We start from the raw sequence: 26,603 nt of genomic DNA on the forward strand, positions 1-26,603 counted from the left end.
ACCTTTCGATCCAAACTCAAGATTGAGCAACCTCAATCGTTGAGTTTGAGGGGGGATGACAGGATAATAGAACAGAATAACAGAAGTTTGTTAGAGTCACTTAGCAATTAGTTAGCAACTAATTAGTGGTAGCAGGTGCAGCAAGTCACGTGTCTCAACATATGTATATAAACTCTTATCAGCTGTAACTGCTACACAATAATCACATTCTCATTCTCTTATTCATTCATCTAAGCTTCATCTCTCTCTCTCACACAACACTCTGAGTTACCGATACCATTACACTAACTTGGTTTTGTAAGTTCCTTCTAATTGTAACTTGAATATTATGCCAGCAAAATTGCAACCTACGATGATCCAACCATATATATTGTATGTATTCTTTTTCATTTAATAATGTTCATAAAAATGAATAAAGGGGGGTTGAGAGAACTACATTTACATTGTATTCAACATTTCTTTTCTCATCCTATTAATGAAAGGGTAAAAGAAATCCAAACAATGATGAATCTATCTTCAACTTCTTTCATTCCTTCTCTTCAATCCATGAGTTTGTATCTTTTCTCTTGAACACCTGTAGCTCCCAAGTTAATCTCTATTATGGTATGTAACGGCATCTGCAAAGGCGCAAACTTCACATTAGAATTCCAAAGTAATAAAGAGGAATGTATAATCTACCTTAAAAAATTAATAAAAATAAAATGACATATTTTAGATAAGTATCTCACTATCTATCTAAGAGAATCTTCATTCTCTTCACCATTTTTCCTCTCTACTATAGCATGCACCAAAATGCAGATATAATAGTTTACATGTACATATTTTGTACAAAAGGACTAGTATCACCGGTTTCAAATGGCGAGGGACGAACTTGTTATTTTAAAATCTAGTGAGACGTTGAATCCAAAAAGAAAAGTATAGGTAGACAATGAGTTTAGTGCACAATGCAATTACGCATACGGTAACCTCCCTTCTTCATTTGTGATTTCCATAAGGGTGTAGTGTGTTTTTTACTTTATTAGGCCAATTTTAAAATCCATTGTTCACATTGTTTACGAAAGTCTTTGTCTACCTAACAAAACCGAATTCAAAATAAGCTTATACAAGACCAGACACCTCTATTTACACCCAAGCATGATAAAATAGTAAAAGTCAAATTTTCTAAGACCAAAATAACCATACTTGAGGTAGCTCTTAAATATTAGCAATGAACTCAATATATGAGTGCCTCAGTGAAATATGAATTCGCACTTTTATAGGTTACCTCAATATGTGGAATTTCTTTCAATGGTCTATCTGTAAAATAAGCATATAATGCCCTCAATACTGCCTGCAATGAGAAGAACAATGAAGAACGTCAAGGGTTAAACTAGACAGCCATGAGGCCTGAATAATAAACATGCATAAATTTACTCTTCGAAGAGAAAAACCTGGTGAGATACAACAACAACAGGCGCTCGTTGTCGCTCAAGCTCGATAATTACGGGCTCTAACCTGCATTGTTGTTGAAACTTGAGTTATATATATAAGAAAGTCGCGGTTAGGAGGTAAATAATGATGAAAGATGCATTGTATCAACCTCTGAATGACATCTAAGTAGGACTCCCCACGAGGATACCGGTACCTAAGCTTGTCCTTTTTACGTGCTCTGCAATGAGAGAAGCAAAAGGTGGAAATGGTTATAGGTAGCTGTGGATTTTAAAACCAAAAGTATCAAGCTACTAGTTTGTGACATACTCATACTCCTGTGGCATGTTCTTCTTGATTTCTTCATATGTCATACCATCACACACGCCGGCATCTATCTCGTCGAGAGCTCGCCATTGTATCTAACAAACAAATAGAGATAGTAAGGGAAGGAACGATGTTAATATGCAATATTGTCAAATGCTTCAATAGTTTGATGTCATGATTGCATGCAGCCATGAGTTTAAGGATGGCACTGACCTTTGGAAGTCCAACGATTGGAGCTGCTGTCAGAATTGTGCGCTGCAGCGTACTAGTCCATATCTATACACCAAGCATCAACTTCTTAATTAGAATTGGATTCCACGGTAAAAACAAGCAGATATTGAATCTATACAAGTGATAAAATCTTACCGATGCAGCTCTTTCCGCTTTGAGACGCTTTTCTATAAATTTTGCAAGCTTCTGTTTATAAAGTTCTCCAGTCTTACTGATGAAGCAAATTGCATTGTGTTCCAATTAGTCATTAATTTTGACATCAAACGGAATAGGAACAAAAGAGGCCAAATATGAGATTATGAGAATATACCTTAATGCAGGATCTCCTCCAATTCTTCCTCTCACATTATCCTCACTTTCTCCATGCCGAGTAAGTAAAATTGGGCGTGATGTAAGATGTGTATTTACCTGCAACAATACAACAAATCGACAAGAAAGTTATGCTTGATCAAGTAGCATCTGCAGGGTGCAATTATCATTAATCTTCTGATATATATAAGATGCATATATTAATATTACCTTATTTTCAAATTTCAACATCTTCCCTAGGTTCCTCAACTCATTATATGGTGCAATATATAAGTGAGTAGGGAGCTTCTTAATCTTAAAAGCATAAAAGACTAGAGAGGTCCCCCTATCGTTCCCCAATTCGAGAGTTATGGAAATGCACCAAACTGAAGCAGATGTTGTATTGATTCTTTGTAGAAGTTTGAGACTAATCAAAATATGGTCCAAGATTATAAAGCACACCAAATGATCCCCAAAAATAAAATGCCAGACAAAAAGTTCCATAATGCATTAGCATTAGAAGTGTTATACTGTTATGCAATGAAAAGAAACATAAAAGCTCGAGTTTGAACCACAAACACATTATTAATTATTAATTAACTTAATCAATTGCTTTGATTGCCTTTGTGTAAGAAGCTTTGATAATAATCATATACTTTGAAAGAAACATACCAAGAAAAAGACAATTCGACCCGGAAGGTAGCCACCAATATTATTCACCTACACAAAAAGATAGAACCTGAGGAACCACACAATATACCATAGGTCTACATGGCTAGAGAAAATGATACTGGAGTTATCAAAATTTTGAACTCCAAGGTTTTACGTCTAGTTTAACCATTAGAATCTCTCAAAATTTTACTAACCCAAATACAGACAACAAAAATTCATATCTTTCTTAATACAGCTAAAATGACAACAAAAAGGGCAGTCCAGTGCACAAGCATCCTGTATGAACGCCGGGTTCGGGAAAGGGTTGCACCCAAAGGGTGTAATGTAGGCAGCCTTTACCTGACAATTACATTAGTGACTGATTCTACGGCATGAACCTGTGACCTTGAGATCACACGGAGACAACTCAACCGTTAACCGGAGCTAAAATGGCAAGAACTATGTAAAAACAAATAGCATAATTAATGGCTAAACTTACTTGTATCTGCCCACCACGCCCACTGGCCATGTCAATCATTTTTATGTAAGATCCTTCTTCCACCGTCTCATAAACCTGACGTGAAATCAACATTACTTGACACAATAGATCAACATTGAACAATCATTAAAAAAGTACATATGAAAGACTTGCCTTCTCATAATTGGCTACACGATTTTTAAAGTCTCGCAGTCCAGCCTCAAAATCTGACCTGCAAAAAAAATTCTTATTGCATATCTAGCCACACAGTCATCAAGATACAATGTAAGTGATTGTAAAAGAAGCATTACACTTCTGCATAGTCAGGACTTTGCTGAATTTTAAGACGTATATTCCTTTCAATTATGTCTACATCGTTGCATATCGTCTCCAAGAAGATAATCTGTTTGAACAATGAACACAAACATGAAAGGGTCCTTAAATACTAGTATCAGAAAAATGGAGAAAAAGAAAGCAATTGAACGACAAAAGAACAAGAACACTAGCAGTGCAGTGCTATTCCCTTCCCACTGTAATATTGTATTCAAAACTGGAAAAACTATAATGTCTAATAGCAACTGGGTGTTTTCGAGGAACATAACAGACACTATCCTTGCTCCCTCGGCAACATGCCCCCTCCTGCCCCACATTTCTTTCCTTATCATTTTCATATCTTATAATTAACAATTCCAATGTTATTAAGTACCTTGCATCTTCCTTCAGCCAATTTCATCAGCATTTTTCTACGTTCCTTGTTACTGTTTGTGGCATCAAATATCCCAACCTATATATCCCAGTTAAAACTTTATGAATAAATAAATAAATAAGGCATAAAATTAACTAATTTCTTCTACAAGAATGCACTTACCTGACCACCGTCTTCAAACCAAGATATCATATCTTCAAATGCCAGCTTTGCTACCTAGTGGTAAATGATATAGAACCAGAATCATCCACGACAAACCAAATATTAAAAATATAAGAGTAAAACACTTTTAAGGTTGATGCATATATTTTCTTTTGGATGTTCTGTTCTTCATTTGCTGATGCTAGGATCAACAACACCATTCAAGAAAAACCAAATGTTTAGAAGTAGCTTTCCTAATGAGAGAAACGGTCTTTACTAGACAATGTCTGCCAATGTAAATTTTACTTTGGATTCTTATTTTATTTTCATGGATCATAAACTAATCTTTGTTGGCATTCTATAAGGCTGCATTTGGAAGAGAGACAGAGAGGAGAGACATAGACTAAATTAAGTCTCTATATTATGTTTGTTGTAAAATATACATGACTGAGTTATGTCTCAATATCATGTTTAATTTAAGATAAATATAGAGATTGACGGGTAGATGTTAGAATATCTGTTAGAATATTCTAATTAAAGAACAAATCATTGGGTATAAGAGAAAATCAAGGAAAATCAAATGTAATCAATTAGGATTATTTCTATATTTAGTTTCCTAATTACTCTATATTAAGAGAGCTATTGTAACCAAATAAAAGACAACCAAAAAAGGCTTTTCTGATCCTACTCTCTCTATTCCTCTGTTGTTTTACTTATCCTAATCCTCGATACCATCGCAAGATGGTATCAGAGCAGTGTTAGATCCTGGGCACTCAGCAAAAACAACATTGTTCCAATATCCCTTCAAACACCCAAAAATGTCATCCTCAGATGACGAAACTAGCAACAACAGAAATCAGAATAATTCCTCGACCATCACTGACGAGCTAACCTTGCAAATTGCAAATATGCTTCGTAATGGTCTAGGAATTCAGCAAACACAGACCAATCTTGACAATCTGTCAATTGGTTTCAAATTAAATGGAGACAATTATCCATTATGGGCAACCCTTATGAAGAAAGCTATTGGTGGTAGAGGAAAAAAAAGTCACTTGACAGGTGTTCCTCCGGCACCAGAGGAGACAGAACCCGCATATGAACAATGGGAACAGGCAGCCAAGCAGTCTTTTACTTGGATTATTCAGAATATCGAGACAAATTTAATGAACAATGTCTCTCAGTTTCCTACCGCAAAGGCTCTATGGGAAGGATTGGCTACCACCTATGGAAGCGGGACAGATCCGGTGCAAATCTATGATTTACATCGAAAAGCAAACACACAAAAGACAAACCCCTAGAGGATTTCTGGAACAAATTACAAAGCCATTTGGATGGCCATTGACAGGAGGCACTAACCCTATGCATGCACTACAGATATTGCAATTTTCAACAAATTAAACAAGAGCAGAGACTATATCATTCCTAACAGGGATTGATGAGAAATTTGAAGCTATTAGAAGGGACCTTTTGATGCAAGAAAAGACCCCTTCAGTAGAGTCCGCCTACGCTGCCGTCCGGAGGGAGGCGGCCCGACTTCAGATCCTGAAGCCTACCACCAGCAGCGAAGGGAGCACATCATTAGGGGAGGTTGGAATCGGTTTAGTCGCGAGAAACAAACAGGGACAGGGACCGAGATGGAATCGCTCAGAAACTGCTGGCCGGCGTTCATCACAACGAGAGAAGGAAGATAAAAGTCACCTCCTTTGTACTCATTGCGGGATGAGGAAGCACACCAAGGAGACCTGTTTCAAAATCGTAGGCTACCCCGAGTGGTGGAAGATCCCAAGCCAAAAAACCACAAGGCCGCCACTGCCGTGGGCACCCACAGGCCGCCAGCAACAGCGGTGGTGACGCTGGAAGACAAAGAGACAGAGTCACAAGCAATCCATGGGAGAGCTGCAGTCGCTCATGGAGGTAAGAGCAGAGGGGAACAGCGCATGGAGGAGAAGATAGCTCTGAAGAGAGACCCTAATGGGCTGTTTGGGCCAATGACCCTAGTAAGTGGGTTAGTCCAAATAAAAGGGGCGATGATCCGTAGCCCAAACCCCTTTCATGGCCCAAATCTCTTCGAAAATTACAGGGCCCAGTTCTGTGAAGGCAGCCCAGTCAGAAAAAAATTCTGGCCCAAAAAAGGCTGATGAATGTATTTTTGATTGTGGAGCCACTGATACTATGACTCATGATCCTCATGATTTGACAGTCTTTACTCCTGTTAAGGCCCATATTGGAGACAGCCGTGGGGAATTAATTGCAGTTCAAGGAGGAGGATCAATTATGTTTCAAAAAAAATTAAAATTAAAAAATTGTCTTTATGTCCCTGCAGCCACTGATACTATGACTCATGATCCTCATGATTTTGACAGTCTTTCTACTCCTGTTAAGGCCCATATTGAGACAGCCAGTGGGGAATTAATTGCAGTTCAAGGAGGAGGATCAATTATGTTTTCAAAAAAATTAAAATTAAAAAATTGTCTTTATGTCCCTGCACTATCCTCAAATTACTCTCTGTTAGTCAAGTTACAAAGGAACTAAATTGTGTGGTTCTCATGTTCTCTACCTTTTGCCTTTTGCAGGACATTCATACGAAGGAGATCATTGGGCGTGGTACTGAACGTGGAGGTCTTTACTACGTTGATGAGGTTGCTCACAAGGGACATGCCATGCTTGCTCACGGAACGGTTACAAGGCAACTCTGGTTATGGCATAGACGCCTGGGACACCCCTCATTTGGGTACCTTAAGATTTTTTTCCTAGTCTTTTTTCGAGTAACACTGAACCCATTAATGTGAGACTTGTATTCGGGCAAAGAATCATAGAGCTACTTACTCCCCGAGTAACACTAGAGTTAGTTCTGCTTTTTCATTAGTACATTCTGATGTATGGGGCCCAGCACCTAATTCCCATAACAATCAACTTCAGTATTTTGTATTATTTGTGGATGATTTCTCTCGAATGACGTGGGTATTTCTAAAAAACAAATCTGAAGTGCCTGATAAATTCTATGCTTTCTATCAAATGATTCACACTCAATTTGATAAAAAATTCAAGTGCTTCGATCAGATAATGGAGGGGAGTTTGTGAACAGATCCATGCAAGATTTCTTTAGGGAAAATGGTTTAATTCATCAAACCCTGCCCAAATACACCCCAACAGAATGGTGGCAAAACGAAAAAATCGTAAGCTACTAGAGATGACTCGGGCCATGATGTTTGATGCACAGGTTCCAACACGTTTCTGGCCTGAAGCTGTTGCTACCTCGACGTATCTTCTGAACAGGTTGCCCTCCCAGATCCTCCACCACAGAACACCCTTGCAGGTTTTGGCCACTCAGACAGTACTTCCTCCTATCCAAACATTACCTCCAAGGGTTTTTGGGTGCTCTGTGTTTGTCCATATCCCTAAAGCTACCAGAACCAAGTTTGATCCATGTGCTGAGAAATGTGTCTTCATGGGGTATGCTACACACCAAAAGGGGTATCGTTGTTACAATCCTATCACTCGTCGTGTACATGTGACTATGGATTGTGATTTTCTTGAATCAGAATATTTCTTCAGCGACCAACTTGTTGTTCATGGGGAGAAAACCAGTGAACCACCAAGTTGGTTAGTTAATCTTAGTTGCCCCGAAACTGTTCCAAAAGAGCAAGTAGATGGCGCCACCGAGCATGCCTCTGACAATGTGGAAGAAACTAACACAACCAATGAGCCTCCTTCTGAGAATGTTCAACAAAAGGTAAGTGACCTTCAATCTATTGAGTTATCTCCTGTTATGAATGAAGTCACTAACAATGACAGATTAGCTTCAAGACTTGAGGAACCAGAATCAGAGCCATTCACACTTCCTCCAAGAAGGAACAGAGGAGTACCTCCTGACAGATATTCCCCAGGACTTGTCTCTCGCAGTTCAAAGTATCCTATTAGGACAACCAGAGAAGGAGTGGCAGATGTTGCAAAAGCTTTTTTTACCTCCCTTCTAGCTGAAGATATTCCTAGAACAGTTCACGAAGCTAGTAAGGAGGGCGAGTGGCGAGAAGCTATGAAAGCAGAAATGGAGGCTCTAGAGAAAAATGGAACTTGGGAAAAGTGCATCTTGCCAGCAGGAAAGAAGCCGGTTGGGTGTCGGTGGGTTTTCACTATTAAACACAAAGCAGATGGTACCATTGAGAGGTATAAGCAAGGTTAGTAGCCAAAGGCTATACACAAACGTATGGCATTGACTACTCAGAAACCTTCTCACCAGTTGCAAAGATTGACACCATCAGAGTCCTTTTTCAATAGCAGCAAATGAAGATTGGCCTCTCCATCAGTTTGACGTCAAGAATGCCTTTCTCCATGGGGATTTGAAAGAAGAAGTGTACATGGAAGCTCCTCCAGGATTCTCTGAAAAATTCCAGAAAAATGAAGTTTGCAAATTAAAAAAGGCTCTCTATGGACTCAAACAATCCCCACGTGCCTGGTTCGGAAGATTTACAGTGGCTATGAAAAGGTATGGGTACAAACAAAGTAACTCTGACCATACTTTATTTTTGAAAAAAAGGGAAATGATCACATGCTTAATCATATATGTGGATGACATGATCATAACTGGGAGCGATATAGAAGAAATTGCAAGATTGAGAAGTAATCTATTCAAAATTTGAATGAAGGATTTAGGAGGATTAAAGTACTTCTTGGGAATAGAGGTTCTACGCTCCAACAAAGGAATCTTTATTTCCCAAAAAGTATATTATGGATCTTCTTGCAGAAACAGGAATGGTCGATTGTAAGCCTGCAGATACTCCTATGCAGGTTAACCATGGGCTAAAGTTTGAGGAGGGTGCCAATCTGGCAGATAAAGAGAGGTACCAACGACTAGTTGGGAAATTGATTTATCTGTCACACACTCGGCCAGATATAGCATATGCAGTGGGTAATAAGCCAATTTATGCATCAACCTCAAGAAGATCATATGGAAGCTGCCATGAGGTTATCCGATACCTGAAAGGGACACCAGGAAGTGGGATCATGTTCCAAAAGAAGGGCACTTAAACATTGAAGCATACACTGATGCTGACTGGGCTGGTAATCCAATGATAGAGATCCACATCAGGCTATTTTACTCTTGTGGGAGTACCTAGTGACATGGAGTAGAAACAGAAGGTGGTTTGCCTTTCAAGCGCAGAAGCTGATTCCGGGGAATTGCCAAAGGGATAACTGAAATTTTGTGGATCAAAAAATTGATAACTGAAATTGGTTTTCTTCCAATACTACCAAGTCAATTAAGGTGTGATAATAAGGCAGCAATCAGTATCTCGGAGAATCCTGTACAACATGACAGAACCAAGCATGTTGAGGTGGACAGACACTTCATCAAGGAAAAGATTGAGGATGGTAATTGAGCTTCCATTTGTAAGGTCAGAAGATCAATGGGCAGACATTCTTACCAAAGCTGTCACAGCCAAAGCTTTTACTCGTGTTCTTAGCAAGCTCAGCATTGGTGATCCCACTGCTCAGCTTGAGGGGGAGTGTTAGAATATCTGTTAGAATATTCTAATTAAAGAACAAATCATTGGGTATAAGAAAATCAGGAAAATCAAATGTAATCAATTAGGATTATTTCTATATTTAGTTTCCTAATTACTCTATATTAAGAGAGCTATTGTAACCAAATAAAAGACAACCAAAAAAGGCTTTTCTGATCCTACTCTCTCTATTCCTCTGTTGTTTTACTTATCCTAATCCTCGATACCATCGCAAGAGTAGATTTAGAATTTGAAAATTTAAATAAGAGTATTTTTGGAAAGAAATGTTACTAAAGTTTCAGTTACCGTCCGTAAAAATTTCAGTCCGCTGTGTCTCCACTTTCTGGAGGTACTGAAGGGACTGAAATTGTGTTCCGAGACTGAAATTTTAGTTCTAATCTCTGATCACCAAACATAATGCTCAGTCCTAGTCCCTCAGTCTCAATCTTAGGAAACAAGCACAGCCATAGACTCTACTCCACAGAACTTAAAATCTCAAGCTAGAGCAATATAATTATTTTCCAAGACACAGCCCCTTATATGATTCAGAAACAATACAACAATAAAGGTCATCATCCATCAATCACAAAATAATTCTACCTCAAAAGATAATAAATGGTAGCTAAACAAAAATGAAAAATTGGCAAGTTTGGATACCTTAAAGTATAGTTTAGTTGAAATTAATACAATTCTACAAATTATAGAAGTTATGTATCGAAATTCTTACTAAGAATGAACAGTAACAGGCCAATAATATGCTCGAAAGAAATCAGCAGACTGCATGTGCATGGTAAAATATGACATGAATTTAAAGTTGTTAGATAATGTATTAGGACCTGATATTTATTTATTTCTGTTTTATGCTTATGTGTATGATTCAGTTAATAGGGTCAAAGTTATTAGTGGCCTCAGAGGCAAGTTAGTTTTTTTTATTCAGCTAGTTTCTAGTTTTAAGGAAGTGGAGTCCTATTCTTAGATAGTGGAGTGAGTGGTTAGTTTCCTTTCTTTCTGTTATTGTATTAACAGTTTATTGAATAGTGGTAGAGTGTAGTTTTTTTTGCTTCTTCAGTTCTCTAGTGTTCAACTCTCTCTCTCTTTTTCTCTGAACATACAACAGTTCGAGTGTGAGATCTGCAATACATGCAGAACAAGGAGTGAGAGTGTGTGAGGATTGAGTGAAACAACAACAAATTGTATCAAGAGCCTTAAGTATCTTAAGGGCTGTGGTGAGGAAGCTTCATCAACAACTATTGGGCTAGCAGCATTGCTCCTCCAATCCTTGATGGGAGCATTATCATGTCTGGCAAGTGAGGATGAAAGCATTCCTTGAAGGAGCTGATCTGTGGGAGGCAGTGGAGGATGACTACGTGGTGCCTCCATTGGTTGTCAATCCAACTGCAAATCAACAAAAGCTCTACAAAGAACGTGTGACTAGAAAGCCAAAGCAAGATCTAGTCTCTATGCTGCTGTTACTCCTATTATTTTTAATAGGATTATGAGTCTAGAATCTGCAAAAGATATTTGGGATTTTTTGAAGAAAGAATATGAGGGCAATAAGAAGATTAAAGGAATGAAAGCAATGAACCTTAAAAGGGAGCTAGAAAGAGTGCAGATGAGGGAAAATGAATCAGTTCAGAATTTGCTAATAAACTCCTAGACTTAACCAATAAATTGGCACTGTTGGGTACTGATCTTGGAGAGGAAAGACTTGTCGAGAAATCCTGTGTTCTGTACCTGAAAGATTTGAAGCTACTATAGCATCTCTTGAGAACACAAGAGAAATCTCAGAGATGCCATTTGCTGAAGCAGTTAGTGCTCTTCAAGCACAAGAACAAAGGAGGGTACTGAGGAGAGGAGATGAGCCAGTTGAAGGTGCAATGCAGGCTAGGGTGAAGCATGGAAGTGGTGAGAAGAAGAAGCAAGGCAAGCAGTTTGGTGCTCAACAGACCAGTTTAGTTCAAGTGATGCACAAGTGAGGAAAAGGAGTGATGAAGCCTGCAAACACTGTGGAAAGAAAGGTCATCCTTTCTTTAGGTGTTGGAGAAGACCAAATGTAGTCTGCAGGAAGTGTGGGAAGATGGGGCACATAGAGAGAATCTGCAAAGAAAAGAGCTCTCAACAAGGAGAGGCTCAAGCAGCTGCAGGTGAAGTGGAGCAATTGTTGCTACTTCAGGCTTTGTGTCTCAAGTCTCACGTGATGGATGGCTGGTGGACAGTGGCTGTTCCAATCACATGTCAGGAAATGAGGCAATTTTCACTAATATTGACAGATCAGTCAATACTAGAGTGAGAATTGGGAATGGTGATCATCTAGAGGTTGAAGGAAGAGGCAATGTGTTACTTGAAGGCCCTGGAGGAATCAAGCTGATGTCTGATGTCTACTATGTTCCCAAGATAGATCAGAATCTTCTGAGTGTGGGACAGTTAGTTGAGAAGGGCATGAAGATTGTGTTTGATAAGAATGAATGTGCTATTGCAGATGAGGAGGGCAAACTCTTGTTTAGGATCCCTATGCAGAACAAAACATTTGCATTCGATCCTGCAAGCAAAGAGAGCAAAGCTATGGCATGTGTGCAGGGTCAGGAGGAGTTGTGGCATAGAAGGTTGGGTCACTTTCACTATAAGGGATTGCAGTTTATGCAGAGGCATGGTTTAGTTGAAGACTTGCCTCAGTTGGGAAGTGAAGTGTCTGATTGTGAAGTATGTCTGCAAGGGAAGCTAGTAAGGAAGCCATTCCAGAAAACAAGATGGAGGGCCAAGAAGAAGCTTCAACTGGTTCATCAGATGTTTGTGGCCTATGCCTGAGGAGTCACTGAACAAAGCAAGTACTTTGTGACCTTCATTGATGACTGCACAAGATTTTGCTGGGTCTACTTTCTCAAACAAAAGTCAGAAGTTGATGAAGTATTTCTGAGGTTCAACAAGAGGTGGAGAATGAAGCAAATTGTAAAATAAAGACAGTGAGGAGTGATAATGGTGGTGAGTATACCTCAAAAAGGTTCAAAGCCATCTGTGAGGATTCTGGCATAAAGCAGCAGTTTACAGTTCCTTATACTCCCCAACAAAATGGGGTGAGTGAAAGGAAAATAGAAGCATTGTGGAGATGGGAAGATGTATGCTACAAGGCAAACAACTACCCAAGAGCTTCTGGGCAGAAGCAGTAAATACTGCTGTCTTCTTGTTGAATAGGTTACCAACCAAAGCTCTCAACAAGCAGACATCATTCGAGGCATGGCACGGGTACAAACCAAAGGTTAGTGGACTAAGAACATTTGGTTGTCTATGCTATTACTTAACTCCTTCAATCAGTAGAGACAAGCTTGATCATAGAGGTGAGGCTGGTATCTTTGTAGGGTATAGTTCTCAGTCTAAAGCCTATAGAGTGTATTGTCCTGATGCACAAAAGATTACTGTGAGTAGAGATGTGATTTTTTGTGAAGATAAAAATTGGGAGAGGGCAGTATTTGAAAAGAAAATGGCTGACAATATTGTAGTTGAAGCTAATGTGCAGAATGAGGATGAGTTAAATGAGGAAGCAGATCTACAGAATGAGTGTGAGCTTATTGAAGATGAATTGATTGATCATTTGCCTATGCGAGGTACAAGACCACTGGCAGAGGTCTATGCCAGATGTAATGTGGCTCTCCTAGAACCAGGAACAGTTGAGGAAGCAAAAGGAAGTGTGGAGTGGGCCTCAGCTATGAAAGAAGAACTGAGCATGATCAACAAGAACAACACATGGCAACTTGTATCTAAGCCTGATCACAAGAAGACTATAGGTGTCAAATGGGTTTTTAAGACAAAATTGAACCCAAATGGCACTGTGAACAAGTATAAAGCCAGGTTGGTTGTGAAGGGATATGCTCAAGTGAGTGGGGTGGACTACTCTGAAACTTTTGCTCCGGTTGCTCGCATGGATACCATCAGATTGCTACTAGCTGTTGCTGCACAGAAAAGGTGGACCATCTATCAGCTGGATGTGAAATCAGCTTTCCTAAATGGTGACCTATCTGAGGACATCTATGTAGACCAACCAGAAGGATTTGTTGTTAAAGGCCATGAAGACAAAGTGTATAAGCTGAGGAAAGCCTTGTATGGGCTGAAACAAGCTCCCAGGGCTTGGTATAGCAAAATTGATTGTTATCTACATCAGCTTGGGTTCCAAAAGAGTCTAAGTGAAGTCACTCTGTACTACAAACAGAGTGAGAGAGGCCTTGTGGTGGTGTCTATCTATGTCGATGATCTGCTTGTTACAGGAGAGGAGGAGAGTGAGATAGTGAAGCTGAAGGTAGGACTGATGAAGCAGTTTGAGATGACAGATTTGGGGAGAATGTCTTACTTTCTTGGCATGGAGATTCAGCAAAAAGAAGGTGAGATATTCATCTGTCAGAAAAAGTACATCAGAGAGGTCCTAAAGAGTTTGAAATGGGAGAATGCAAGACAGTCACTACTCCTGTTAATCAGAAAGAGAAGTTAAGCAAGAGTAATGTGCAGAATTCTGAGCATGAGAATGAGTACAGAAGTCTAGTAGGCTGTCTAATGTATTTAACAGCTACTAGGCCTGACATTCAGTATGCAGTGAGTATTCTATCGAGGTTCCTTCATTGTGCAGCTAAGGAACATCTTACTGCAGCAAAAAGGGTGTTGAGATATCTAAAGGGGACTCAAAGTTATGGTGTGAAATTCAAAGCAGTTCCTGAGATGAAGCTGGTTGGTTTTGTAGATAGTGACTGGGGTGGTTCGGTGGAAGACATGAAAAGCACAACGGGTTTCTGTTTTTCACTTGGATCAGGTTGTTTTTCCTGGAGCTCAAAGAAGCAGGAAGTTGTAGCACAGTCTACAGCTGAAGCTGAATTTGTGGCTGCAACTGCAGCTGCAAAGCATGCAGTATGGCTCAGGAAGTTACTCTGTGATTTGGGGCTGCAAGAGAAAAGATCAACTGTGTTGTATGTGGACAATCAAGCTGCAATTGCAATTGCTCAGAATCCAGTCTTTCATGGCAAGACTAAACACTTCAAGCTGAGATTCTATTATCTGCGTGAAGCACAACAGGAGGAAGAGGTGGAGCTGAAGTATTGCAAGACAGATAATCAGATAGCTGATGTCTTCACCAAGCCTCTTGCTGTTAGTCGATTTAGTCAATTGATTCATGAAGTTGGAATGTGTCCAGGTCTCTAATCCAAGGAGGAGAAATGTTAGATAATGTATTAGGACCTGATATTTATTTATTTCTGTTTTATGCTTATGTGTATGATTCAGTTAATAGGGTCAAAGTTATTAGTGGCCTCAGAGGCAAGTTAGTTTTTTTTATTCAGCTAGTTTCTAGTTTTAAGGAAGTGGAGTCCTATTCTTAAGATAGTGGAGTGAGTGGTTAGTTTCCTTTTCTTTCTGTTATTGTATTTAACAGTTTATTGAATAGTGGTAGAGTGTAGTTTTTTTTGCTTCTTCAGTTCTCTAGTGTTCAACTCTCTCTCTCTTTTTCTCTGAACATACAACAGTTCGAGTGTGAGATCTGCAATACATTGCAGAACAGTGAGTGAGAGTGTGTGAGGATTGAGTGAAACAACAACAAAAGTTTCCTAAAACAAACATGACAGCCTAGAGTAATATAATTCAAGAATGAAAATAATGTGGCATTACGGAAATCATGTGCCCCATTTTGATCAGAAAATGTAGCAAGATTTTAAAGTTGACGTCATTGTAAAGTACAAGAGATCTATCATAACATTAGTGAATGGTGATCTTAGTGTTAACAAGTTCATTCTTAGGCTCTTCTGTCTTCTCCCAGTATTCATTGACCAAGGTAGAGTTTTCTTCACGTTTCTGCTAATGAGATTTCATTTGAAGGGTGTTTTGGAATTGTAAAAGCTTTTCTCTCAGTCCGCATAACTTAATGGCATAAGCTTTGGTAAGAAAAATCTTTCCTTCAGTTTGATGAAAGAACAATGATCCAAACCCATATTAGGAACAAAATCATACCCCTGAACACAATTCTCTCCGATTGTAATGTATATCAAATTGAAGTCCTGAGCAACGTTGTTACTCTTGCATGATAAAGTTTGTCAAATCAAAGCCCTGTGTCAAATGTTTATAGAAGGGTGTCAAATCTAACATGTGACAATGGGGTGTCTTGGGCATGAATGTGTGTGGCATTACTAGTCCGGCTAGAAAGATACCATCACAAAGAATTCCTTCCCCATATACTACTCATCGAAATTGATCAATGAACATTTTCAGTTTAGTTCAATGCAACCTTATTGTATCATCATAATGAAAAATGAGTGTTTATCCCTAAATGTTGCTTGCTAGATAAATATTATAAAAACTGCAATCTCTAAATAGAGAATTGCCAACCACATAGTCTTCCTGAATATGAACCATAATAATTGTTTCTTTTTTTAATATGATAAAGAAAAATATTGTTTAGACGGAGCGAAGAACTATAACAAGCCTCAAGACATGAAGTATATATATTTCACCAAGAAACTGGGGTATATGAGATAAACATCAAGTAGAAAGAGGGGGAAAAGGGGGAAAATAAAGTAATGCACAACATGTATAGTAATAGTGCAGATAACAAGTTTCAACACTCGAGAGAAATTTTGAAACCAAAAAACAGTTACAGTTTGTAGATGATCAGTTAATGATATACCTGATTTGCTCCATGCTTAAGGCGACGATACTGCAAATCAATATGTAATTGTGTTAACATTCATACTTGACATGTTTGCCATTTTCCAATTTGAAGTATATATGTTAAGACCATTGATTTCAAAAAAGAGTCATATCTAGAATAAGACCAACCTTGCCAACATTGAAGTGTTTGGTCTCATGACCTAACCAACGAAGATATCTTGTAAGTTTACCTGCAGTGTAAGTTTTACCTCGAGCTGGTAGACTCACCTAAATAAAAGAAACTAGCTTGAAATTAGAATGATTTAATTTTGCATATCATAATTTACAACATTCGACGAACTGTAAAAGGAAAGGTAGCATTTTTAGCCAGGTACTTTCAAATTCTAAATTCTTTAGATATATTCTGTAATTTTGAATCTCAATTTTCAGCTAGAACTAACTCCAATACATAGCCACAAACAAAAATTGTGATGAAAGGGTGTTGCAAAAACCATGGATAAGAAATATGTATGAACAATTACTCCGAGAACTAGATTCATACCATGACAATTGCCAGATGTCTATCCTCTTTAGGACCCAGCATCTGATCGGCAACGGCAGCAGCTGCAACTGCTCCAGCAGCAGCTGGAATTGAATTCTATAAAAAAAAATAAAAATAAGTAAATAAAGGAAAAAAGAATAGTAAGCAATTGAGCAGAAGGAAGTATAAATTTTTGTCCACAAGAAATAACTTTGAATATCACAGAAGGAATCAAAATCCTTTATACAAACCTTGGCGGCGTCAGTATCCAAACCAATACCAATAGTGAAACTGCTTGAACTAGAAGATTTTATGAGTCTTCGTCTTGGAGAACCAACACCTCTATCGACAAGACCTCCCCTCTTGCCATCTTCTTTATGCATAGATGAAAGTGTTCCCATTGATTTAGATAGAACCATCCCAGGACTTTTATACAACTTAGATAAATCTTGGATGCTAAACTCCGTCTCCTAATTGGAATATAAACATAGCCGATATTAGATATGATACATTGTACAATCAACATTAATTTTACAAGTTCTTTTAACATAGAAAGAATAATAATATTCTATAGATAAATCTTTACAGTTTCATGTTGATCAGTAGGAGGATTTCCATCACCCAATGAATGCAACCCACCGCAAGGTTCACTACTGAGTGACCTAGGATCCTCTGTTAGGTTAGCAGCATACACTACATCTGGATCCACAGAATTCGAGGGAGCTGGTACAACGTAATGCTCGAGGTCAAGCTCCAAACTCGGAGAAGTAGCACTCTGAATTAAAAGAATAAAAGAAGTAAAAAATTAAGAATGAATGCCCATTGTAATGGTTTGCCAACAACTGCTGCCGAGATGAACTAATCATAACTTGAGGATTTAAATAACGGACAGTAAATGAAAGCCATCAATCATGAATGGAAGACTCATACATGGCAACATAACGTAAGCAACAGGAATTCACTTTAGTAAAAAAAAAAAAAAAACCATACTAGTCACTTGGCCCTTCACAATTACAATTCGACAACTTCAGGAGAAAAATATTGCAGCATAGCTCTATGGACAGAATGTAAGCTATAATCGAATGGCAGTAAAGAAACTCCTGAGTTCTAACAGAGCCCACACAACTAAAAGGGTGTATACATGTGCATGCGCAATGGGAGAAAGCCAGTATATGGAAGATGCCAAGATCCTAAGCCCCTCTTTGTATTTGCTCTAAATAATGTAGTAGAGCACCATGAATATCTATGCCATAATATATGAAATGAAAATAAAAAGGAAAGTGTGAAAGAGGAAAGATTTTGGTTTTTAAGTCCAGCTATGTTATCTAAACAAGAAAAATGAAAAATGAAGTAGATTCCATACAGAATACCTTAATCAAATATCATGCACCACAGCAAAACCACATTTTCCAGAGAAGGGGGAAAAAAATAAAGGTAACTGGTATTTAGAATCTAACCTCACCACCTGTCTGAAGTCCAGAATCTATGCTGACATCAGGTATCCCGCGTACAGCTGAACGACGAAATTGCCCCTGATAAGCCCTCCAACTAGCTGCAAGGTCATATGGGGAAACCCTGCTTGATTCAACAAGAACTCGATACTCTAGAACTTTGCCATTATCAAGCCTAAACAAAGCAAGTCTGTTTTCCTCCTGCAATTCTGCCCCAATGAGTAGGCGACTTGGACCCTCCTCAACAAAGCAAGGTGTATCAATGTGCTTGGGTTTAAGGAGGAATTTAAAATCAAAGGTTTCTGAAAATCTCAAAAAACCAAATGTGCAAGTTACAATGCGGTCCAGAACACTAAAAAGAACATAGTATTACAGATTAGAGAAAGAGATGATGAAAATAAAACATGCTGTGTATTGCTGATATAGAGCTGAATTCCGTGAGGAATAAGCCCAGGATCATGATGCATAAAATCTAGAAAAATAAAATTTTAAAATTACAAAAGAACAGTCTATGGACAACTCAAGGCACATCGAAACCCCCCTAAGTCCTCACACCCAAAGAGGATTCTCCACCCACTTCTTGTGAACAGCCTCTTCCCAATATAAATATCCCCTTCATGCAGATCCTTCTAGATTTCCTCTCACTTTTGCACTTATTCCATGCCAACTTAGCAGTTAATTATGCCGATTGCCGAGTAGGGTCCTCACCTCTTTTCCTTATCTGTCATTCCCATAGGCTTATGCTTTCCCTTCTTTTTACACACTGAAATGATCCGGGGATATTCCGCCCTCCTGAGAACTGGCCAGTGGTCACACTACCAGCTACATCATTGTTCCCTAACAACCACTCCCTTCCACTTCAGTTTAACAATTGATACGAATTGCAAGACACTTGAACAAAATATTCTCTCTACTCATGTCTCATAGTGAACCTCATAAAGCTATTGCTCAATTCTCAGACTAACTTTACATTTCCCCCCGTTTTCTTAACCTCTCAATACATAATACGGTTTGCATTTAATTGGCTCATTATGGGATAAGATTCTCTTCCCACTAGCTTTTCTCAGTGGCAAAACGTCAACTCCAACATTAGTTATTGATTCTAATTCTTAAAGAACAAATGGTGAACCACTTTAACAAATCAAGCATTCGTTTTGCCTCTTTAAAAGGCACAGCAAACAGAACAAAAAAGACTAAAGCGACGTTAAACAAGCAAGAATTACCATGATTAGGTGGAACAACAAAGCTCAACTCCCACATTGACGCCGATTCTCGTTCCAAAGAAAGCTACAATTTTTCATACACCAAAGAAAATTCAGAAGCCAAAATTAACAACAAAAAGAAGAAGTAAGAGCAACCCAGAATAGGGAAACCGAAATGGAGAAATGGGTAGGAATCAAAATTACAGCTTTGGAAGGATCCCATGAAGAGACAAGTGGGAAGGAGCCATAGACATGAGGGAATAGGTCACCATTGTTGAGACCAGTGTTATTGCTGCTTGTTGTGTTCTCCATCTTGATTGAAACGTAGAGCAGAGAACCCTGCTTCTCTTGAATGCTATCATTCTTATTATTATTCTCTCCTCCTCCTTCTTCTTCTTCTTCTTCCTCCGTTCCATTATGCAAGTTTCCACCATGCCCCATTTCTTTCCACTCTCTCTTTCTCTCTATGCTTACGAAGCTGGTGCTTTAAGCAAGTTGGGTTTTCTGTTTTTTTATGGTGTTTGGTGCAAGGAATAATTCCAAAAAATATGTATAGTTACCATGGTGGGAGAGATTATAAGATAACGTTTCTGCGGGTGACGCGGATCTTGTGAAAAAACGGATAGATTTTATTTCATGCAAAGTTGAAAACTAACTTTGGATTTTGTATTTATTAAATAATGCAGTGTATCAAATCGAAGGAAATGAAACCGATAGATACAAGAGTTGTTGCATCAGATATGATATGATTGATTTCCATGTGTGTGTATGGAATGAAATTGTGATTGGTGAGTGTGTTGTTTAATACGTTTAGGTATCCTTTGGTTCAGTGCGAACTTGGACGTGGAAAACTCGCATAGTCTTTTATCCGAATGGATACTCTCCACTTTTTTTTTTTTTTTATTGTTTGGTAAAATATAATTTTTTTTATTTTATATTTTTAAGTAGAATTAAAAAATATATAAAAGTATTAAATGACAAAAAATTATATTTTATTAAATAATTTAAAAAATTTTGAAAAATATACTTTTTTTTATTCTTCTCTAACTTTTTTTTAAAATATTATTTACACACTAAAAATTAGTCCAAATATAATTATTATATATAATTTAATTTATTTTTTAATATATATTTTATATTTTAATATGTATCATATATTAATAATTAATTTTAATAACTGATTTAAGTATATACTTAATTTAATTTTTTAATTTTTTTCAATATTTTTGGATACTAAACCTCTTTAGTTTATACCAAATCGGATTGACTTTAATTTCTACAAGAATTTAATTGTTGAGATTAGTCTTGGAATGACAACTAGTATATGCATCCGTACATTAATATATATTCCATTTATGTTTTTATTAGTATTTTTTTAAGATTATTTTTTATTAATTTATTTAATTAGTATAAAAATAATTAAAAATCTTAACTCATCTTTTTAATTATTCTCTTATTTATAAATAAATAAAATTTTGCAGTTTTTATCTTTTTAATGTTTTAAAAAATAATATATATATATTTTTTTAATTCTTGCTCATTTAAATATTAGAAAGATGAATTAAGTCTTCTAATCATTATTCATATTTTATTATTCTATATTATATTTTGTATAAATATTTTTCAGTAATTACTAAAAAGTACAAATTTATATTACATATTCGTATATGATCAATAAAAATTAACATTTTAGAATGTAATATTGTAGTTATAAATAAAATGACTAAAATAAAAATATTAAAAAATAAATATTAAAAATTAAAAATATTAAAAATTTATATTATTATTTTCTTAAATAAATAAATATAAAAATATTAATTCGAATCATTATCAAATTTTTCTTCCAACCCTACTTATTATTCAAAATCTCAATTTCCATGATTCAATTTTTATTATATTTCGATTTGATTCTCTAATTAATATATATATATATATATATATATATATATATATATATATATATATATATATATATATATATATATATTCTTTGTTAAAATGTTACAAATTTATAGACCCTTCTTTTTAGAAATAAAAATGCTGCTCAACCAATATTTATTCAGCAAACACCTCAATTTATATATTATATATATAACTCAATTTTTAACAACATAAAAAATTAATTTTAAATATTACAGTTAATTTTTTTAATTATTTTATAAATTCACTTTTTATATTTCTTCTCAACTAACATCAAATTCTAAAATAATTGCTAATTGATATCATCATGTATATTGATTTTTTTTATTTCTGTTTCTTCTTCGCCGTTTTAAATTATTTCTTCTTCTTTACTCAAATTCCCATAGCACTGTTTCACCCTCAATTCATTTTTCTTTTTATATATTCATCCATCAATATTCATTTTAAAGTCAATCATTTTGAAAATTAAACATATATCATAAAATATCACATTATCATATTTCACACCACCTAATCTTACCCATATAATTACATTATATCTTAATTATTTCTTTTAATTGTTTCTTTTTATAAAAAGATATAGCTAGTAAAACCTAATTTATTATATTTTTATTTTTTTTTCTATTATATACCCAAGGATGAGGATTAATTCTTCCTTTAAAGAAATATATAGAAAGGAATTAATCGAAACATAAATCAAAATATGTCATATCACAGAATTTTAGGGTATATCTTTCTGTAATATTTATATCAATAATTTGATTCATATAGATATTAGTTACATGCATCTCTTAATTGATTATTTTTCTTATAATTAAAAGTCTTAATTCATTACATTCTTATTTTTTTTTTTTATTCTTCCTTTATTCAATCTTACATATTCAAATATCTATACTCATAATTAATTTATTCTAACTATATTTAGAATATATTTTTTGATTAATTTTTTATAAATAAAATTTTTAATTTATTACATTTTTCAATTTTAAATTATATCAGATAATTGATTCTTTTTTAAATTGGTTAGTACAAAAGAATCTATTAAAAATTTGTATCAAAATACTATTTGTTCTCAAGTTTTTTTTTTATTAAACTCTATCTCTTCAAAAAAAAATATATATATATATATATATATATATATATATATATATATACCTATTATTGATTTTTATTGTTTAATTTCTAAAAAAATTGATTACATTACAATATTTCAATTATATTCTGTGATTGATTCTTTCTTTAAATAGATTTATAAAAATATTCAAATATTTGTATCCAAATGTGTCACATATTATTAAATTTCCTTCCAATTCTACCTATTGAATCCTCTATATCCAATATTAATACTTCATTATATCTTAATTATTTCGGTAATTAATTCTTTTTTATAAATAAAATATCTAATACATTATATTTTCAATTTATATCATATGATTGATTTTTTTAATAGAATAAGATATCGATTAGAAATCATTAAATCATGTATTAATATAGAAATATATAAATTAGAATGATTAAAAAAATAATTGATGTTCCGTTCTGGCTCAATCGAGGTATGTTATTCCCTTCGCGACTGCTCAACTTTGGGGAGAGCTATACGTCATCCTGGAGACAACCTTCGAAATTAGCCTCGATATTCCGAAACACGGCGGCGAGAGCACCTGCATAAAGCACTCTGACGCTCAAGTCAAAAGAGAATATTCAAGAAATTAACGAGAGTAAATGAATGAGAGTGTATGTATGACCTGAGCTCTTATGAGTTATTTGGTTTGTTTTTATAGACGAGTGAAGTATTATTTTCCTTCTGCTCGTTCCGATTTTCTGGGCTGGATAGTCTGTGCCGTTGTTGATGGTAACCGTCTAGAAGTGACGTTAGTGCATAGTCGTGTTTGAGTTGTGTTTTTGCTCTGTTTGATTGTTTTTCGAGTTATATGGTCAGTTTTGCTTTTAACTTCGGTTCCGAGTATTATGGGGTACACGTTATAGCCCCCAAGTTTGGCTGGCGTTGTTTCCCTTAAAGGCGGCAGGCAAGCTTTATGTTCGACAAATGCAGATTATTATTATTTTTTTACTATTTTTGGCTTCTCTTGTGTTGGACTGGGCTTTTTTAAATTGGACTTTTGTGTACTTATAATGGAAATAGGTGGGGTAGAGATATGGGCCACGCTGGGAAAGGGTAAAAGATTTTTGTTTTGTGAACTGTGTGTTAATTAATTTTCCCCTTTTGCCACTTGGGTTTTCGAGTACGGGAGCGGTTTTTACCTTTGCTTCCACTAAGTTAGTGGGCTGTAATAATGTTTGTTGCGCTTCCAACACTCTGCTCTTTCGAATTCTTTTTCCTCGTTTGACCCATCATGCCTTCAAAAGGTTAGTTTCCCTTTCTTGATCATCTTTGTTTCTATTTTCTGTAATGGCGAGAGAGAGAGAGAGAGAAGGAAAAACTTAAAGTAGTTGAGGTAAAGAAAGATGACCCTTATCGTTGGGTGCATGATGACGTTCGGACCCGCTCGTCGTCTTATACGAGTATAGAGTCGATGGGTGAACAGGGGAATTTGAAATTTGTGAAAGATGGTTCTGGTGCGTTAGTTGAGCTTCTCCCCTGCACTGGCAAGGATAGAGTTTGTGAAAGGAGGGGCGACTGGCAGTACTTTTATATGTATATTTCTTGCTTAACCGAATTGCGCGTCCGTTTTCCTTTTTCCGATTTTGGGTGTGATGTCTTGACTCAACTTAACTGCGCTCCCTCTCAATTACATCTAAATTCTTGGGCATTTCTTCGCACCTTTCAGTGTTTGATGGAGTTTCTTGCTTTCCCTTGTTCTCTATCGGTGTTATTTTCTTTGTTTCAGTCGAAGGGTGTTCGAAAAGGCTTGTGGGTTTATCTTAGTAGTTTTCCTGGTCATTCCCTTTTTCTGCTTTATAAATCTTCTTTTAAAAACTTTAAATCCCTTGTCGTTAAGGTTTGGTCGGTTGAGGCCGAGTACCCATTTTACTTGGACGATGAACTTATTGAAAGGTTCTCCCTTTATTGGTGTTCTGAACCAAGGCAAATCCTAGAGGCTACTGAGCGGAGTGAAGAAGAAGATTCTTTTTTAGATTTCCTAATTGAAAGCTTTGCCGCTGGGGAGTGTCTGTCTATTCCCGAGCTTTTGCGTTTGTATGACTCTGGTGATAGTGAGGGTTTGAAAACCTACATAGGTAATATTTTGTCTGTTGTCAATTGTGTTGATGTTGTACTCTATTCTAATATATTTGTTTTGTGTTTGTAGGTGGACGGGTCCCCCATCTTATCCCTTCTCGATTTCAGTCATTTTTTAAGAAGAAAAAGGAGAGAAATATGGGTGGCTCAGGTACTCCAAGGGAGGGCGGTGGAGAGGCTGCCCAATCTACTGCTCAGGCGGCATCTTCGTACAAGAGTAAGAGAGAAGATACTGAGAAGTCTCTGGAGGTTATTTCTGAAGGTGGGGAGGCTGTTGGTGGTAGCAAGCTTACTTTTGATTGGCAGAGGAGGCTTCATGGCTTTATCCCTGGCAGTAGTTCTCATTCTTTTTGAGTGACCAGTTTCCGTTCGCCGAGCTTTCGGATAAGGTGTCTCAGTATCCTGGTGACATGCTTATGACTCATCGGGTTGGTATGGAGGGGCTTGGGAAGTTTGTTCAGGTAGTGTTATTTTGCTTTCGGCTTTCCTCTTATTTTTTCTCTGCTGCTTTATCCTTACTTGGTGTATGTCTTTCAGATTGTTGCTTCTCGTTTAATGTGCATTGGTCGCACCACCAAGCTTATTGGAGCTGAACAGCAGACAGCTGTGGACAAGATTTCTGATTTGGAGACGTCGTATAAAAGAAAAATTGCTAAACTGGAGAAATCGTCGAAAGAAAAAGACGATGTCATTGTTAATGTTACAACTAAAATGAAAGAGTCTAAGGAAGAGGTGGTTCGTTTGCAGGATCAAATTCGGTTGTTGCAGGCTGAGATCAAAGAGAGAGATATCTCTAAGTGTCAGCTGACCTCCAAGGTTCATGAGAATGAGGATGAGGGGATGGAGATGTTCTCCTCTGGTTTCGATCGTGCCGTTAGTTAAATTGCTGTCCTAGCCCCTGAGTTTGACTGTGACCGACTTGATGTGACCAAGATAGTGATCGACAGAAAACTGGTGGTGGATGGGACTGTGGAGGATCATGATGAGAATGTTCCTTCTTCTTGATTTCTGATATTTTGTCTTTTGTTTTGAACGTGTTTGTCCTTTTGGTATGTCGTGATAACTTTTTGCTTTTGCTGACCGAGTTATGGTTTAGCATTATGTAGTTATGAATATTTGGTTTTGACATTTTGAACTTAGACATCTTTTGTTTGTGCTGACCAAGGTTGGGTCAGTTTGGCAATTTAATATTTTGATAACATATTTAGCTATGATTTGATATTCTTGTATTTGGAAGTAGGATAGGAAAGATGAGATTGGATCTGTTGTTCGCTTGTTAGCACGTTTAAAAGTAGGATAGGATGAAAATAAGTAAAGATCAGATTGGTTATATATTTACAGTTCTGATTTTGATATTTGATGTATTGGGCATCCGGCCTCGTTAAAAGCAAGCGAAACAAGCAGAAAAGAGAAAACTTTTTTGAGCAAGCGAAACAAGCAGCGCTCAAAACGTTATTACAAGCCCACTAACTAAAGTGAGCGAACCAAGAGGATTAACCGCTGAAATACCCTAGGTCAAAAATGGTCCAAATCCGGTCATTAAGGGACTTAATTACGGCACGTTCCCCAAAACAGTAGAAACCCCTTCACAAATAGCATGTTTCCCAAGATAACGCTTTAAGCGCAAACAGATTATTATTGAAACGCATCGTTGAGGTTGGGGGCTACCAGGATCAACAACACCGAGATATAAGTCGTCTAAAGCTCAACTTGCTATAAAACCGAATATGCAAGTCAAGCTTGGGGACTGTGTACCGTGCCCTATTAATTCGGAACCTATCGACGTATATCTCAGTCATGGTGAGAAATCCAAACTCACAGTCAACTGAAAGCTTATCATGTAAACATTACTCCCCCAAGAATCTCGGATGAAGCCGAGATTCCCTCAAACCAACCATTGAACAGTCCAAATCCTAAGTCTATAAAAACGGTATCAATATAAGCA

General features: G+C 36.7%; 1 protein-coding gene across 1 annotated transcript; it reads right to left on the reverse strand.

Moving 5' to 3' along the window:
- Nucleotides 1–181: 181 nt before the first annotated feature.
- Nucleotides 182–20,277, reverse strand: LOC130941700 (6-phosphofructo-2-kinase/fructose-2,6-bisphosphatase-like). The gene is made up of 22 exons (XM_057870279.1): nt 19,744–20,277; nt 19,561–19,624; nt 18,344–18,639; nt 17,473–17,661; nt 17,138–17,356; nt 16,908–17,003; nt 16,535–16,633; nt 16,383–16,412; nt 4,251–4,304; nt 4,089–4,166; nt 3,694–3,785; nt 3,557–3,614; nt 3,404–3,478; nt 2,926–2,973; nt 2,276–2,373; nt 2,101–2,176; nt 1,948–2,010; nt 1,738–1,829; nt 1,580–1,648; nt 1,431–1,494; nt 1,265–1,330; nt 182–617 (listed from the first exon to the last, which is right to left on the reverse strand). Exons 1-22 carry the CDS (start codon nt 19,978–19,980, stop codon nt 540–542), a joined length of 2,241 nt encoding a protein of 746 aa, XP_057726262.1. The 5' UTR covers nt 19,981–20,277; the 3' UTR covers nt 182–539.
- Between the last annotated feature and the right edge of the window lie 6,326 nt (nt 20,278–26,603).

This window comes from Arachis stenosperma, chromosome 7 (assembly GCF_014773155.1).
Source record: "Arachis stenosperma cultivar V10309 chromosome 7, arast.V10309.gnm1.PFL2, whole genome shotgun sequence".
Classification (NCBI taxonomy): Eukaryota; Viridiplantae; Streptophyta; class Magnoliopsida; order Fabales; family Fabaceae; genus Arachis; species Arachis stenosperma.

Coding starts and splice junctions, on each gene's coding strand:
- LOC130941700 (XM_057870279.1), bottom strand. CDS start 19,980: ATGGGGCATGGTGGAAACTTGCATAATGGAACGGAGGAAGAAGAAGAA. Junction 17,004..17,137: donor TGGATACTGACGCCGCCAAG/GTTTGTATAAAG, acceptor TTTTTTTTATAG/AATTCAATTCCAGCTGCTGC. Junction 2,011..2,100: donor AAGCGGAAAGAGCTGCATCG/GTAAGATTTTAT, acceptor CTTGGTGTATAG/ATATGGACTAGTACGCTGCA.